This window comes from Gambusia affinis, linkage group LG19 (assembly GCF_019740435.1).
Source record: "Gambusia affinis linkage group LG19, SWU_Gaff_1.0, whole genome shotgun sequence".
Classification (NCBI taxonomy): Eukaryota; Metazoa; Chordata; class Actinopteri; order Cyprinodontiformes; family Poeciliidae; genus Gambusia; species Gambusia affinis.
This window is the reverse complement of record NC_057886.1, coordinates 23,635,058-23,652,822: the sequence shown is the minus strand read 5'-3', so window position 1 is coordinate 23,652,822 and position 17,765 is coordinate 23,635,058. Positions and strand designations below refer to the sequence as shown.

Genomic DNA, 17,765 nt, shown 5'->3' with positions numbered 1-17,765 from the left:
GTCAATCAGACCTGTGCAGGAATCAAAGCCACTAAAGAGAAACTGAAGCCTGGATGAGTTTCTCTGATCTGAGACTTTAGTCTCTGGTTCTGGAAAAGTTCTGCAGCTGCTAGAAGGCCCACTTTGGAACCGGCTTTATGTGGCTCTGAGGTCAGAGGTCATCCTGATCTCTCGTTCCACACGGCCTGAAGAAGCTCTGAAGTGAGACTTTCTGTCAGTCACAAACCAGAATGAGGTGATGTGTCCTGTCATGCTAACATGATGCTAACATGATGCTAACTTGATGCTAACTTGATGCTAACTTGATGCCTGTCAGTGTTTCCCTCAGAGCGACAGCCCTGGCTGCGGTCGGCCGTCAGCTGCCCCAGAGCGAGGCGTTTAAAATGGATCTGGGTTGCCATGGTAACCCCTCTGTCCGCCGGCTGAAACCCGCAGCGTGCGCCCGCTTCCTTTGTGACATGGCTGCTGTCAGCCAGGCCTGCTGCATTATGCATCAGTTCTCAGCAGGTCGCTGCTGCTGCAGACCGGATCCGTTCTGACAACCGGATCTGGGAAAAGTTCAGCAGAAGTTAATTTATCCGACTGCAGCTGCAGCTGGGATGGAGAGACGGATCTGAATCCCAATAAACTTGTTTTCACTTAAAGCTGCAGTTAAACTTTGGGTCTAAAATCATCTTTTAATCGAGCTGCAAGTGACATTTTCAGCCTAAAGATGAGGGTGATGGCACAGAGGCCTGGAGCGGATCATCAGAGATCAGTAATCAAAGAGCCACAGAACTTCATACTGTACATGCTCTTCATCGTCATCGTCCACAGAGCCAATCAGAGACAGGAAAACGTGTTTTCATGTCTGAATCTTCTCTGGCTTGTTTAGAGGATTAGAGCGTTTCTCCGTGTTCATTGGCCAAATGTTTATTTGCTTATTGTGTCACAATAAGAGACGTTCTGTGAAACCGTTCAGAAAGTCACTAAATCCTCCGTTCCAGCTACTGAGCTCTGGGTTTGCTTTTAAAGAGATGCATTTATTTTGCTTCCCATTCTGAGGAGAAAACAGTTCAGTCATATTTGGCTCCAAGATCCAATATTTGTAATGAGACGGTTTGTTCCGTCCTGCAGGAGAACAAACCGGGACTGTTTGTTTATCCGTGTGGCTCCTTAAAACCAGTTAATCACATTTCAGCAACATATTTACATCTGGATCTGAGCAACACTCAACATTTGCCAGAAATGTCACATGCACCCAGAGGAGAATCCGCCCGGCGACATGCAAACACTGATCTTTAACTGAAGCAGAACCGGGCCTGGTCCAAAGCTTTTCACTGAGCTCACCAGAGCTCTCTGGGGCATTTAGGAAACACTTTCCTTTGTGTTTCTGCTCTCACTGGTGACAAATGGACACGGCTGAATGCTAACCGGCATGCTCTGAATGTTGTCTGTAAAACGCGGAGCGGCTCAGACGTTTTGTTCTCCAGCAGAACCAAATGACTGAGAGCAACAACGGATCACAGCGAGCCGAAGCTGCTAACAGCTGATGATCAATCGGCTCCCTAAAGGAAAACAGAATCAACTGATTTCATCAGAGACGGTGGTAAACCTGCTGAGAGCTGGAGCTCCAGCTGACGGGTTAGTCATCATCATTACTTCAGTCATTTTCTGATTCCCACAGATACTGGAGGATCCTTGTGGCTGAACTCTGATATGTTTCTGTTGCATGTGGACAAATTAGAACTTGGTTTATATCGGATCCTTCAGTCAGGCCTCCAGTTCGGTTCTTCTGGTTCAGAATGACTTTCATCCCACCAGCCCAGTTCAGTCCGCTTTAATCCAACTCCGGTCCGTTTGTCTAGAAAGTCCAGTTTGGTTGGTGAGGTGTGAATGCTAACTGACCTCTGACCTCTGGTCCTCCAAACCTCGGTCTGGGTTCGGTTGAAGTGAACTCTGGTTCAGTTTCAACGTGAACACCAAGTGGACCAGAGACCGCTCCAAAAGCAGGAAGTGGACTACAGCGCAGGGCATTCTGGGTAAATCCAACCAAAGCTAACGTGCTAGCCTAGCGCTAGCAGCAGAAATGTCTCCTGGTCTTCAGCCAAAGACTAAAGAGAAATCCTCCAACACTAAAATCTGACGCCTCCATCTTGTTTCCATCTGGTGAAGAAGGAAGTTGCTCTCAGTGTCTTCAGAGGTTTTTGTGTGGTTTCCTTCAGTGGTTGTTGGTGCAGCGCCCCCACAGGCCAGGAGGGGAACAGGTTGGTTTGACTCAGAACCACAGCAGCTGCAGGTGGAGCAGAGGATGGAGTTCTGGTTCCAGTAGAACCAAAGCTACTGGACCATCCAGAAGGAAAACAACCAAAGTTTTTCACAAAGTGGTTTTCTCTTAAACCAAACCAGATTAACCAAATTTCCAACGTCTCCTGTTGACTTTAGGACAAACAATTTATTTTTGGTTTTGGGAAAATATTTGCAGCGATCTTTAAGATTTCTCCTCATCTGTGATGAACTGAAACAGTTTTTCCCTTCATTACAGAAACCCAGTCAGCATTAACTCTACAATCAGACTGCAGCAGTAGAAACATGCATGTTGTTTTTTACTTTTATTTCCTTTTCTTATAAAATAACAACCAAGATAAAAACATCCAGGAAGGTTTGACCTGATCTGATGTTTGGTTTAACATGGAGTCACTAACAGTTTGGGTTCTGATGACTCAGGGATTCATTCAGAAACCAACTTTAAAATAGGGAAGTAGTTCTGTAAATAAATTAGAATTAAAAGAAGAATGACTTTTTGTAGCTGATAGATAAACTGAGGCAGTTTTCTTCCTGTCTGCCAGGTTTGGACTGAGTTTTATTTGTCTTTCTTTTCTTGTAACAACAGGAAACCACCACCATGAGTACCAGCACAGCCACCTGGACCTGACGGCGCTCACTCCCAAACTGGGTGAGTAAACGGCCCAACATGATCCGGACTGCCGGCTGCACAGATCTGCTTTACTGGACGGTCGGAACCAAACAAATCCTTCCAGTTCCAGAAATCTGATGGAGGATGCAGGTTGATCATGTTGTTCAGAATCCATCGCTGCTCCCAGTTTATTTCTCTAAAGGGGATTTAATGTGGAGCTTCCCTGACCAGCCCTGCAGCTCAGCGACAGACTAATTCATCAGTGGATGTGATGATTCCCTCTCTGGTGTTCTGCAGCAGGCAGAGTTTTGTTTGGGTTCCTGTTTGTGTCGTCTGGATGCTTTTCTGTGGGAACTGGGTCTGAAAGTTGGTTCCAGAACCAGATGAGACTCTTCCACCAGCAGGACTGAAGTCTGTTTAGCTCCATGCATAATCCACATTTTGCTCTTCTGGACCTTTTGTTAACCCTTAGCTGCAGGTGTTGTTGATAACCGTCCTCTCTTTCTCGTTAGCCCACAGACAAATGGGATACGGTAAGTGCTACACGTGGTGTTTCTGTGTTCGTTTTGATCACGTTTCATTCAACATGTGTCATGAGCAGCAGATTCAAGCTGGTTTCCTGCTCACCGGGATCATTTTGTTCTCATTTCAGTTTTTTCAGTGCTTGTGTTTTCTTTGCAGTCACCAAATGTCAAGCTGCTGCATTTCAATACATGACCTTTAGGCCAATCACTGAATCTGTTCTTTATGTCCCTGCGCCCCGCCGGCTCTCCGCCCAGGGCCTATTTTTAATCGGGTCCCTGTCCTTCCCACCCACCGCGCCTCCCGACCCGTGACTGGTCGTCCCACATTCTGGATCTGCGGGGGCTCCGCGCAGGACGGGGAGCTTTAATGGTGTCATGAAATGGTTTCCTGAACTGAAGCGCTGGAGGCGCCGCGCTGAACTGTTGCTTTAATGCAGCTTTAGACGAACCAAAGCTGCAGAGAGGATCAGTTCATCAGAACACCGACGAACAACTGAATCACGTCAAAGAGAGCCGAGACGATTTGATGCTTCAGCAGACGAAACAAAACAAACACTGAAATGCAAAACTGGAACAGCATTTTCCAGCATTTCATTGGCTGCTGGCTGTAAATCTCCATTAAACCTGAACAGATTGATCTCCTGATCAGCTGCAGCAAAAGTCCAGCATCTTCACTCAAAATGTTCTGTTGAAGCTGGAAAAACAAAACCAAGAAAAATCATTTTAGAAATGTTTTTATTGACATTTTTTCTGCACAGCGATGAGTGAATTTCACAACGAAACGAGGAAAAAACTCCAAACTGATTCTTTACTGAAGCATCTTTTCCATTTTAATACCTGCTGAGGTTCTCTGGGTTTTGGAGGATGTTTGATTCACTTCAGGTCCAACAGATTCTTCAGAACTTTAATCCTCTGAAGATTTTCTTCTCATCTCTGTTTGGATGAAACGTTCCAGATCTTCAGCTTGTTTGAAAAATCCACTCGTGTTTGGAACTAGTTAAAACCTGCGTCCATCTGTAGAAATCCAGGGCATGATGCTGCCACCACCGTGTTTCATGTGGGTTTGTTTCTTGGTGTTGTTTTTGGAACAGTTTCCTTTTTGTTTGTTTTTGTTGTTTTTCTCCCTTAAATCTGCATTTATTAATACTTGAACAGGAAATACTGTGATTTGTTTTGTAGTTCCTCCTGACTGGTACATTTACTCACTGACCTGATTCTGTAGATTTTTTATAAATGATTCAAATATCAGAAAAATCCAACCAGACGAGCTTCATTTCAGATTCACCAGATTATTTTTAATAGATCATAACTGGAAACTCAAGAAGAGTTTAATAAAAAGAGTTTAGATGTTTGTTGTCTCCCCAACAGATTTAGTTTGTTTTCCAGTTAATTTAATTTGTCACATTAAAGATGTAAAAAGTTGAATATTTAAAATCGTCCTCAGCTTTTAGAGGATGAACTGAACTTTAACTTCTGTTTATTTATTCTCTCCAGAAATCAGATAAAAAGCAGGAAAATAAAAAATAAGGCTGTGAATCTGAGATGAACTGAACAGAAACACACGGAGGATCCAGAGAGCGCGACCTTCACCGTGACCTTGAAACGTTTATGGATCCCAGATAATAGCTGGAACTTCAAAGAGAAAATGTTTCCTTCTACCTGAAAACGCATCATTGCATTTTTATATTTAGATTATTACAACAACTCCTTTGATCCGTCTCCTTTTCCACACATCCTGTCTCACTGCTGCATCAACCAGAGATGTTATTGATGATGGACTTTAAGTCTGGAAATATCTCGTTACAGAGAATAAACATTTTGTTAATATATCCTCCTCCATAACTTTAATCAAATCCAATCCATCAAAAACTGAGATTTTCACTTTATAGAACTGAAACCAGAAGTTTACATACACCAAATAAAAAACCTTTTTTTATTTATTAAATAAGTTAAATCAAACCAAACGTCTCTTTTCATCTCTGCTCTGAATTCAAAGAAAGTCATAAAAAAAGTTTTTGCTCAGTTTTCTGTTTTTTAGCAAATAAAAATAATTTTGCTGAGAAGTTTGGTCTTCAGACAGTCAGAAAACTGTTTTATTTTTTATTCTGTGTATGTAAACTTTAACTGTACATGTGACATTTATCCCACACAAAAAAATAAGCAACTTTCAGGTGATAAAAATGTCAGAAATAATCTGATGGTTAAAATCTTCTGACTCTTAAAGTAAACTGTTAATGTCAGGTTTTAGTTTCAGGGTTTGAAATCTGATCCAACCAGCTTTCTGCATCTAGTCTGACATTTTTATTAGATTTATAAACTCACATCAAAGATAAAAACAAAAAAAGCTTAGAAATGATTTATCGTGGTGACCTCTTTCTTTTCCTTGAAACATCTAAACTTCTTACGGTTTTTATAAAACTGGAGCTAAAGCTAACATGGAGACGTGTCAGAGTAAATGTTGGGATGGTGCGGTGTAATTCCTGGCTGTTGTTCACATTGGTTCCCCGCAGTGGGTCACAGGAAACCAGAACCGACTGGAGCACCAGCAGCCTCTCTGACCGGTCAGAGTCCAGTTTCCTCTCTGGGTCTCCACAGATTATTAGTACTTAAACAAATACAAACTCCCAGACAAACCACAGCAGATGGAAAAGTCCAGATGACCTCTGAATGTTTGGTCATCTGGACTTAAAACCGTTAAAAACGGTTAAAAACCGTTCAGAGCTGAAAGTTAAATGTTCCATGTAACACATTCAGTTTTATTTCCAACCTAATTTAATCAAACAACAGGAGCCTCACCTGAAGATCTTCAGTTTGGACATTTCTCCTTCACTAAGCGCTCTGACTCGTCCTCTTTCTCTGACCGCAGTGCAACTTGTTCCCTTGTCCCTGCAGACCGGCCGCAGCGGATCAACAACATCCTGACCTCGGCCACCGAGCCCTACGACGTTTCGCTGTCCAGATCCTTCCAGAACCTGAGCCACCTGCAGCCGTCCTACGAGCTGCCGCTCAAGCCTGACTTAAGTAAATACTCTCCTCACAGACTAAGTAGGTGCTCCTCCATTTGTCCTCCGTCGCCGTCGGAAACGAGCGACCCGGAATGACGTCACCATCATGCCCCGCCCAGAAACGGGTTGACACGCCCCTGCATGCTCCTGATGACGCCTTGGGACCAGAACAGGGCATCTCTGCCAGTCAGAATATCTTTAGAGGACATCTAATCTGCAAGATTCACATTTTGCAGATTTTTATCTGAACTGCTTCTAAAAAACAACCCAAGCATTTAAAAAATGCAAAAAGGGATTTATTTTCAATAAATTTATGATTTTGGTGTCTGGAAAACGAATCGTTTCAAAAACTTCTCAGTTGTCATTAAGCAGCCCGTTACCTAGCAACCCAAATTGAGATCCAGCATGTTTGGTCAGCTAGTCTTACCGCTGCATGTGCTGTACAATGGCTGCTGGAAAACTCAAGTGTTTGGTTCCTGACTCACCATCTAGAAACCACTCGCTACTTTCTTGTTGGTTGTGCAGGAGGCTCCACTTCTGCTTTTCAAAGATGCACCGTTGTATAATTGCTCATTTGTTTGCAGCCATTTTCACCTGCGAGTGTAAACGTTGAGTTGGGGGCGTGGCCAGCAGCAGCTTATTTGGATTTAAAGTGACAGAGACCCAAAACCAGCTGGAAATAGACAGAACTGAGCAGGAAAACATCTCATTACCTGGGAATCAGTTTGTTTAAAAATTGTAATGAACAGGTTTTGATTAGGCCACAGACCATCGTAGCCTGTTCAAGGAATCATAATAAGTCATATTTAAGAAGGAAAATTCATACAATATATTTAAAACGTGTTGCAAACGTAAAGAGGAAGTATTTGTGTATTTTTTTGCCATTTGATAACACAATGAAGTAACCATGGTACCTTCAGATTCAATAAATCAATCATGACATCAGAAATTTGACTTGTCAAGTTAAGACTTTTGAAAATGAAAAACAGAGCAGATTTCATATACTAGCATCAAGTTGTTACATCATCATATGGATTGGCAACAGAAATGAGCCAAACGTCAAAAAAACGCAGAAAACATAGCTAGCTAGCAGGGCTATGTTAGCGGTGAGTTAGCAGTGAGTTAGCGGTGAGTTAGCAGTGAGTTAGCGGTGAGTTAGCAGTGAGTTAGCGGTGAGTTAGCGGTGAGTTAGCGGTGAGTTAGCGGTGAGTTAGCAGTGAGTTAGCAGTGAGTTAGCGGTGAGTTAGCGGTGAGTCAGCAGTGAGTTAGCGGTAGCCTCAACCTCCTCCAGGCTCAGAATGAAGAAATCTGTGTGACTGAAATGTTTGTCTGCAGAAAAGTGAAACATACAAGATTTAAAACTTCTACCACCACAGAGTGAGACGTGTGCTCAACATGTTTACTGTTTTTATTTTATTTTTAAATTTAGATGCAAGAATTTAAGACTTTTTAAGGACCCAGGAGCCTCAGTTTCCTAATCAAATCCGTCGTCTGTTGGTCTGGTGTTCATTTACAGCGGCTGTAAACTGGGATCGTTCATCCTGAGAGAAACAACTGAAATTAATCGTTGTGGGTAAAAACTCTTCATCACTGCAGTTTGACTGAAGCAGATGAACGTCTGGATGATATTCTGATTTAATGAGACGCTCCTGTAGTTACACATCTGGTCGTTTTCTCACCTTTTCACATTTTGTAGAGAAATGATCCTGAAACGCTTGAAGCCTCCATGTTTGTTCCCATCGCCTCATCGTGGAACCGCCGTGTAATCCGATCCCATCTGCAGCCCAAGTCATGCTGCTAATGTCTGTTAATGACACATTAAGAGCCTTTTCAGTAGAATATGGTTGATATGCCACCGTGATGGCGCCGTAATGTCAGAGCAATACCACAGTTCATTATCCTCAGAGTGAGATTAGCAGGTTTATTATGATGAGGGCCGACTGCTGCATGCTTCATGTCTTTCTTCTGTTGATTTAATGTCACTGAAGCTAACAATTAGCCTGATGAGGCATTACTCAGCACATTATCTAACATCCTAAATGATGTTAAATCGTGTGGCTGGACATTATGCTGTATGTTCTTCTATAATCGCTCTCTTGCAGCAGAAGACAGACATTCAGACTGTTTGGGTTTGGATGGTCTGACAGAAGAAATGAATCTGAACAGACGGTAAAATAATGAACACTGAATGATTTCTAATCCAACAGGAAGGAGTCTTCCCTTTCAGGACTGTTTGGATGATGTCAATGAAAAACACTGACATCATCCACTGTCACTGTCAACTGTTCAACATTTAAAAATAACCCAAAACCTTTAAGAAATGCAAACAGGAGGAATTACTGTCACGGATGTTTAACTCCAAATATTCTCCTGTTTGAAGAGCAGAAATAAAATATTCAAAGGAAAATTCAGTTTGGAAAGATAGAAAAATTAGAGCCTGCTTATGGAAAACATGTTCAAATGAAACATCAACAAATTTTAGTGAGATTTTTGTGTTAAATTAAAAATGTTTTAAACATTCAGGGGGAAAAAATGATTTTTATTTACTTTTAGCTGAAATCGATGTTTTATTTCAGCTCCAGTTTCTGATTCTCTCTTTGCTTTTTACATTTTTTTATTGCAATTTCTCAACTATTCTTTAAAAAAGATTTAGTTTTGATTTGCTCTCACATGGTTTTTTTTTTTTTTTTTGCATTTTATTTATTTAGGACAAATACACAAAAAAAGTTTTATCAATATGTTAGTGATACATTTTATATCAACTTTGAACAAATTCTGTTGAAGGTTTGAAAAAAAACAACTGAAAAACATAAAAAACACCAAAAGGTCGGTGGTTTGATGATACATCGAACTGAAGAATCGTATCGGTATCGGCTGCAGGAGTCATAATAAATATTGGTGTCATCGGCTGCAGCTCCAGATTGGGATTACCACGTCCTGTTTCCCCTCACGGCTCTCCTTGAGAGGACGCTGCTTTAATCAAGACTTATTTTGTTCCTGCTTTTATCTGAAACGCTCTGCTTTCAGATGCACGTAATCCATCAGACTCTGGGAACAGATAAGAGGAGCTGCTGTTTCCCACATTGTTCCTGATTTATCAGTCAACTTATGCGAGCCGCAGAAACTCGTTTGGCTTTTGCTGTTATCACATTTAGCAGATTTGTTGACTGTAAATCTTTTATAAAACGCTCTTCATTCCAGAGAGGCGTTTAACATTCAACATGATTTCTCAGCAGAAACATTACTGCTGTTCTTTTAAAAGTATTCTTTCACAAGAGAGGCTCTCAGGCAAACAGACTTTAAAGCTGAAGGTTTGAAGCCACTTAGAGACGTTTCTGGTCATTCATTAGGATGCATGAATGGAGCGACTCCTTCCAGCGTTTATCTGGTTGGATCCGTTTTCAAATTAAATCTGCAAAGGAAGGAGCAGCTTTGGTAAAAAAATAAAAAGTACACACTCTTTCATTTCTTATTACTAATCCAACTCTGTTTTTATTTATTAAGCAAAGAGCAGCTAAGATAGAAAAGTTGTGTGAACAACCAGAACCTCATTAATCAATACTTTTATTTTATCACATATTTATGGATCATTTTTGCTCCTTTTCTTCAAAGACTAAATTATATTTAAACTTTTAACAGCCAAGCAGATTCTTTACTTTGGGACATTTTTCATAGAGGAAGCTGCAGATGCAGTGACCTTTGACCTGGAGGGCGGCTGGCCTGGATCTCTGTCTGGGAAACAATCGTCTGAATTCACCTTAACAACATTTCTCATTTGTTTTCTTTGCTTTTTGAGTGCAGGGTTGAAAAACTACATGAATAAATTCATAAACACATAAAACCATCATCTGCCTAAAACCTGTAGGGATCAGACAGAACATAATCCATCAGATTAAGGAGATTACACATATCAAATGTATCTAGCAATAATAAAACCTAAATTAGGATTAAAAGCAAAACTATAATTCTGAATCAAACTAAGTCATATTTGCTTGTGATTTTATTGAGTAAAAAAGAAAAATGCCTGCAGAATTGTACATAAATCATAACCCTTAGAGGAAAACTTTTCATTTCCAGGTCAAATCCAAACTGATGTTGGATCAGATGAAGGAGGGAGAACTTTCTGTTCCACTGGATTTAAACTCCACACAAGGAAACTTCCCCAGATTAAAGTTTCTTTAATAAAACTAGTTCAAAAGACAGTAACAATGAACTAAATTAAATTAGTGCAGTTTGTAATGTTTTAATGAGCAGATCTAAAAAATCAGAAACGTTTCACTGCAACGAGGCAGACGGAGAACACTGTGATGTCACCGCTGTGATGTCACTATCACCGCTGTGATGTCACCGCTGTGATGTCACCGTCGTCACCCTGAAAGGGTTAAAACACCAACAGAACACAGATCACACCTTCATCCTCCAAGATGTAACCAACTGAAATGATGCCACTGCCCTCCACACAGACACACACACACACACAGACACACACACGCACACACACACACACACACACACACACACACACAGACACACACACATTGCGTCATCAGATTCAGATGCGTCTGCATTACTTGGCTGCAGCTTTCTGATGGATGATTCAGTGTTTGGGGTTTAGGAGGCTGAAACGAAGAGCTGCTGTTTGATCACCTTCACATGAACATTGAGCAGAAACGTCTTTTAATGATTCAGCCCTGCTGAGTGAAGTGACAGCATCAGTTTGCTCAGTGACCTCAGGGTTTCACTCACATCTGCATGATTTAAAACGTCCATGTAATTCAGCTTCGGTATCATAACAACCCGGATCACCAGCTTCACCTGTTGGCTCCGGCGCCGTCCCGCTCGGCTCCGGCGCCGTCCCGCTACACGCAGTCAGAACCAGGACATCACAGACCCAAAGGTTGGGATTCAGGAATAAAATTATTTCTATTCAAAGTTTGTTTCTGTCAGGAGAAGAATCAGAGGATAACACAACCTGCAAAACAGCAGCTCAGTGTTTTCATTTACATTCAATAAAAACATGGATGTCAAAAACACATTATGTAAAAACGCTGCAATATGTAATAATGTAATAAAATCTGGCTTCAAAATCGCATCAAGTCATAAAGTTCTGACATGCAGCAGAAAGTATCACAACATGTTCAGGGATTTATTTTCAGATTATTAGAAAATGCAAAGCTCTGTTTTTAGAAATGATGATGTAATAATGTGGCGCATCATCTAATAATCAAACTATCCTAATTATTCTACTGATCGTGTTTCAGATCAAATTCATATGTAAACTGAATAAATGTCCTTATTAACATACATCTCTTCAAAATGATTGTAGGTTTTAATTTGAGTTGATTGTTAAAGTTTTATTTAAAATGCTGCTTGTTTTTATTTGTTTTTATTCCTGGTCCTCCGTACCATCACCCTAATCTTTAGCTTCTCCTACAGATTCTCTGTTGATGTCAATCCAACAGGGTGATAATTATAGTCTGAACATAATATTGGTCAAATTAAACATTATAATGCTGCTTTCAGTCTGACAGCAGGACTGAAAATGTCTGATTGCTTCAGTTGCTTCTCCTCTCATTTTTTCCTCTGGTTGGGTTCGGTTGGCATTTTCAGCCAAAATGTCCCGAGTGGACCGACCCGGCGGGGACGGAGGCCAAAGGTCAGAGCCGGTCCTCCTCATTATGATGCACAGGAGGAGCAGAGCAGCTGAGCCATGTCAGCCATCTGCAAGAAAACAAAAAAAACATTCAATTAAACACAAGATATCATCTTTTTCCTCCACATCTTTCCAGTTTTATTTACCAGCAACAAACTACCAAGTTATTAAAGGATGTTTGGACTTGAAACCTAAAATAACTGCAGGTAGTTTACAGCCAAACCAAAAATAGTTTTAGTTTGTGAAAGGCAGTTATCAACAAATATAGATTATTCATAAATATCGATTAAATGTAGTTAATGGCAACAATCAATGGAGAAATGAATTAAATGACACAAAGGTTGAAGTTGCTTCAATGCTTTAAAACAGGAAGGTGATGATGTTTCCTTATAACCAGCCAGCAGTTCATGACCTTTACAGTCACATGATCACACTGAGGCGCCATGATGGACGTCCACAGTGAGGGACGTTAGACTGAACGGACAGATTGTTTTCCCAGTATAGCCATGGACTCTACTGGTTCTGCTCACCTGGTCAGCGTTAAACCGTTAAAAACTGGATCCAAACTTCTCTCTGCCGACGGGTTTAAAAAATTCACCAGAATTCAAACCATCGTGTCATAAACCGTGTTTCCCCTCATGCTGAGAAGACTTAAAACTTTACCAAAGTTACATGATGCTAATCAGCTTTATTCGTACATGCTAGGCTACATGATGGTGGAGAATCTTCTGGCTTTTCCATTGACTACATGAAGGTTAACACACAGAGGTCCTGACGACTGACGGCTGAATAAATCGATGTTCGGCTGACAGAAGTCTGTTTTTACAGGCTTTACTTATATTTACGTTAAAGTGTTAAAAGCTGTTTGGCTCAGTGAGCCAATAAGAACTCAGTGTTGATGGTTTTATCAATAACAATCCTACTGGTCCTGAAGATTTGCTGCTTTTAACATAAATTTATGGAAAAACTCATTTTAAACTAAAACAAAAACATAAATAAATCCTCTGAGCAATAATGATATTATATATTATATTGTCTATTGTGACCAATCAGCTGTCATCAGTGGACAGTAGCCATAGCAACAAACTTTTTAAAGGAGCATTTATTTTGGATATGTTGGCCATCAGCAACTAGTCATTTTAGTTCCTTTAGTCATTTTAGTTCCTTTAGTTCTTTTAGTTCCTTTAGTCATTTTAGTTCCTTTAGTCATTTTAGTTCCTTTAGTCATTTTAGTTCCTTTAGTTCTTTTAGTTCCTTTAGTCATTTTAGTTCCTTTAGTTCTTTTAGTTCTTTTAGTTCTTTTCTCCCTCTCAGGCAATAAAATCAGATTTCGATCCATTTCTGATAAACTCTCTGTCTCTCTGACCTCCTTGTTCTTCCACACAGGCGATAAGGACATGGATGATTATTACCCCAGGAAGCATCTTCATCCTGACTTTGCTGGTCGAGGACCAACCCACTTGGTGAAGCTGAATGCTGAGCCCCACCAGCACCACCAGCACCACCAGCACCACCAGCAGCACCAGCAGCGGCAGCGCCCCCGGCGGGTGCAGAGGGCCATGTCCCAGGACCACGTCCTGTCCCCCCCCAGGACGCCGCGGCGTGGAGACTACAGCTTGTCGTCGTACGGCGCCATGGCAGCCGCCGCGTACGGAAGCAGCCGCAACCTCTCAAACGAGCAGCTGCTGTCGGCGGACCGCCTCCTCTCCCAGGATCCTCTGCTGTCCCCGGCGATGAGGCGCGACAAGTTCCGGGAGAAGGCCATGGCGCGGGCGATGTCTCACGCCGACATGCTAATGCCTACCACGCCGGTCATGGACCGCCACAAGATGACCAAGATGCACTCCCAACCCAGTGCCTCCAATGACTCGTACAACACGCTGATGGTCAACCATCACGCCGGCACGTCCACGTCCAAGAGGCAGGCGTTCGCGTCCCGACGGACACACACGGTGGACCACCTGCAGTACATCCCCGGCCACCACCACGAGTACCGCACTGCCAGTAAGAACGAGGTAACTGTCTAAAGACCGTGTCGGACGATTCTTGAAATGCATCACAAATGTGAACGGACATTATCAGCATCCGTCATTAAAACTCTTCTTGTTGTTTTTTTAGCTTTGTGTGTGATCCAGAATTTGGACGACTAGGAAAATCCTGGCAAAGACTTTTTTTCTCTGAGAGCATCATAAGGGCTTTGCGCGTTGACACAAAGATCCTTCCTGTCGGACGCAGGACAGAGTGAAGAAAATATTTTTTAAACCGGACGTAGGACTCAAAGGGAATTGTACCACCTTTATAGACATATAAATGAACTCTCTTTGCTGTTTGTATTTCCAGTCTTTGTTATAGCTTTAGAGATACTCATTATCTGATGTACGCACTTCAATTGGTGCCTCTTGAAATTGTCCCATTTCAGCAGTGAAAGGGATCTGTGGGTTAAAAAGCACAATTAATGAATTCCCATGTTTTGGATTAGGTTTTCTGTTCTTTGACAAACGGCCGGAACATATCAGCTTAGACTATAAGTGGAACAGGCTATTTTTGTTGCATACTATGGATGATTGTAAATATGCTATTTTAGCTGCATAATGGCCCTCTGGACTGCTGTCCCAACTGACGTTTATTAGGTGTTTCCATTTATTAATTCTGTTTTAGATATGGAAAAGTTCCCAGATTAGTATTATTTCCACCGATGTCTGTAAATTATGTGGATCTAATATGTGCGTTGGGAGAGTTTCTGTTGTTTTCTAACCCAGCTGGTGGCGCAGAATGGCTTCGTATGAAACGTCATTTTTTGGCCAGTTGCTTCCATCTCTACAAATCAGGCCTCAGCGTTGCGGATCGTCTAGAGTCTGACGAAAACAATCAGTCTGAAGACGTTGTCATGCTTGGTTGACGAGATGTCACGTGCCAATCAAACGCTGATTAAACTGTGAAATGTTTGTCCAGTGTTTTTCATTAAAGCAATGCCTTATTGTATAGAACGCCATAAGCTCTTAAATGAACCAGTAAGCTTTGTCATGCGTCGTTGTCTCGGTTTCTTTGTGGAGTTTTATCATTATGGTTTACCAGCCGAACCAGCAGGCAAGGGCAGTTTTCTATTCATTGTCACCAGTTCAGTTTGAAATCCAAACTTTGATTAGCTGAGTGATTTTATTGCTGTTTGTGGAATTTGTCAAACTGTACAGAATATGAAACAAATGCTAGAGGTCAAAAGATTCCTGGTTTGGTTCATGTCACAGTTTGGGGGTCAAAGTCTTTAACGTGGTCCGCCTCGTTTTCCTGGTTTCCCACAAATAATACCAAACCTTAGCAAAATATATTTCACAATTTATAAGTTGTAGAATATCATCCATCCATGTGTGGTGCTTTGCTCGTCTGAGGTCAGAATGAAAAGCTCTAAGGGAAACCTGGCCATTCCTCCCCCAGCAGCTCGGTCTAATTCTGAGACACCCCCAGCCGTTCCCGGGCCAGAAGGATATTTAACTACTCCAGTAGGTTCTGGTTGGGCCTCCTGGGAATCCCCGATTAGATTCACCTCAGCTGACTCCTTTCAATGTGGAGCAGTTCTACTCAGAGGTCTTCAGGGCCCAGCGCCCCGTGGAGGAAGCCTGGTCCGCTTGGATTCAAGGTTTTGTTGAGAGAATCGAGTCTTGGGCTGACCGGAAACCGCAGGGAGCATTTAGAGTAGCTGACTGTCAGTCGGGTTGTTTCATGGTCAGAAACCGTCCAGTGGACCCAACAGAACTCCATCAGCTGCAAAAGCAACAATAAGACCCAGATATCATCCTTTCCTCAATCAGGCCCCAACATACTCAGACACTCTTCACTCTGCAGAAGTCCAGACACATCTGTTCAAAGGTCCATTTTTAGAACCGTGTACTCATACGCTACTCTGTTGCACCACAAACTGCGGCAAACCGACAAAAGTGCTGCAGGTTAAAGGATGAGCATCAGCCAGTCTGCCACTTTGTGCCGCTTTGTGCTGCATTGTGCTGCATTGCGTCGGTTGCCCCGTGGCTTCCTTGTTGGAGAAGAAACTGGACCCGGAGCCCAACTGGACCATCAAACTTACTAACACCCATTAGATTTGTGGGAAGTGAAGGAATTTGTCGTGACAAATGTTGGCAGTCGCTCCACTGTGAAACCTTCACCATCCACTGAGCCGCTGCTCAGAGTTCATGTGACTCTCTGCATAGTTACATTACCGCCATCTGCAAGACGTTTTATTAATGTTTGGTCTGAATTAACAGACATTTATAAATGATATTTAGTAACTGTGTTATATAAATTACCAGGAAAAACAAAAGATGACGGGTGTCTTCATCTCTCACCTTTAATTTGATGGAAAAACAATGACCTACTGCTATTAAAAATGATCAGTTTTCTGTAGCTGTATATACCCTGCCCCTCCCCTACATATTGCTATGTGTAAGCACATTCAATTATAGCGTGACTTTTGTGAAATTGTGCTATTGTTGGTCAGATTTGTGCCACCATGCAAATCTCAGAGCAGCCCATGCAGTTTCCTATCAAACCGTCACATTGCTGTTAACCTTTCTTTAGTCTCAGAGGTGTAGGAAGACGGATAAATCGCAACTCGCTGTGTGTTCAGCACTGCTGCATCTCTGCTTTTCTCCAGATAAACCAGGAAGCCACTGATTCCTTGGACGTGTTCGACTCGCCACATATTCCATGAAACACTGAAACCGACAGAACTGGAGCTCAAATATCACAGAAATGACACAAAATGACAAAACTTTCAATTTACTGAGCGTCGCTGAAGACTCACCTCAGCATGTCAGAAGCTTGAAACTGAAAGTGAACTGGCACCCAGACCTGTTCAGGACTTTCATAAGCAATCATCTAATCCTTATATGTATATATATATATATATATATATATATATATATATATATATATATATTATGACATTAATTTACTCTGGTGCAGCAAAACAACGTGAATTTCTAATCTTGATTGCAAAGCCAATGTGCCATTTGGAACCGGAGAGCGTTAGAACGATGTATCTCAGATGTCGGCTGACTTGATGTTCCCCTTCCTTCCTCTTTTGGACCCGTGTGACGCCTGCTTTCCAGAACCCGACATACTTACCCAGACAGGGTAAGTATGGCGCCGTCCTGATAATGAACATAATATCCACATCAAAAGAAGAATTTGCTGTAATTTTAAAAACAAATGGAAAGAGGTGAAGGTGGAAGGAAACCATCTTCTCTGAAAGAAACAAGAAACTAAGAACGGACAGAAAATGCTGAAGGAAAGTCTCTGGTACTGATTCATGTCCTTTAATCAGAGTTAGCATTAGCCTTTTGGCATTAACTAATTCTTTATAGAAGTTAATAAAATCAACGACTTTACAGCTTTAAAGTAAATTAAAGCATCTGATAAATAAAATGTTCTGGATGATCCAGTGTCTCATATTGATGTCAGCAGCAGATATTTAATCCAGCAGCAGATTTATTTAGCAGTGGTTAGCTCAGTAAGACTGCTAGCATGGCCTGAAAACATGTAATCTAAAACATGTATCACACTATATTTGGTTTTTAAGTACATATTCGACACAACAAACACAAAAAGACTCTTTAATAAAATTCTGCTGCTGCTGTTTTCATGCTGAATAATTTTATGCTAGGCTAGCGTTAGCATGTTTGCTTCCTGTTGCT

The 17,765-nt window shown here is 41.6% G+C and overlaps 2 protein-coding genes across 9 annotated transcripts in view; one reads left to right on the top strand and one right to left on the bottom strand.

Annotated features, from left to right (window-relative positions):
- The window catches only part of LOC122821997, a 31,117-nt gene extending 24,774 nt beyond the window's left edge, over window positions 1-6,343 (bottom strand). For all 3 annotated transcript variants that reach the window (XR_006369091.1, XR_006369092.1, XM_044100314.1), the window contains exon 1: window positions 6,217-6,343. The gene's annotated coding sequence lies outside the window, so the exon portion shown is untranslated. The remainder of the gene's footprint in view (window positions 1-6,216) is intronic.
- LOC122821996 (protein shisa-6) overlaps window positions 1-15,023 on the top strand; it is a 56,001-nt gene extending 40,978 nt beyond the window's left edge. For 2 of the 6 annotated variants that reach the window (XM_044100309.1, XM_044100310.1), the window contains 5 exons: window positions 2,873-2,935; window positions 3,409-3,429; window positions 6,313-6,465; window positions 13,465-14,093; window positions 14,197-15,023. In XM_044100309.1, coding sequence (XP_043956244.1) covers window positions 2,873-2,935; window positions 3,409-3,429; window positions 6,313-6,465; window positions 13,465-14,093; window positions 14,197-14,208 — 878 coding nt within the window. In that variant the 3' untranslated portion in view covers window positions 14,209-15,023. Of the gene's footprint in view, window positions 1-2,872; window positions 2,936-3,408; window positions 3,430-6,312; window positions 6,466-13,464 lie in introns of all 6 variants that reach the window. The other 4 variants (XM_044100312.1, XM_044100311.1, XM_044100313.1 and 1 more) reach the window with 4 other exon arrangements.
- Window positions 15,024-17,765: the final 2,742 nt, after the last annotated feature.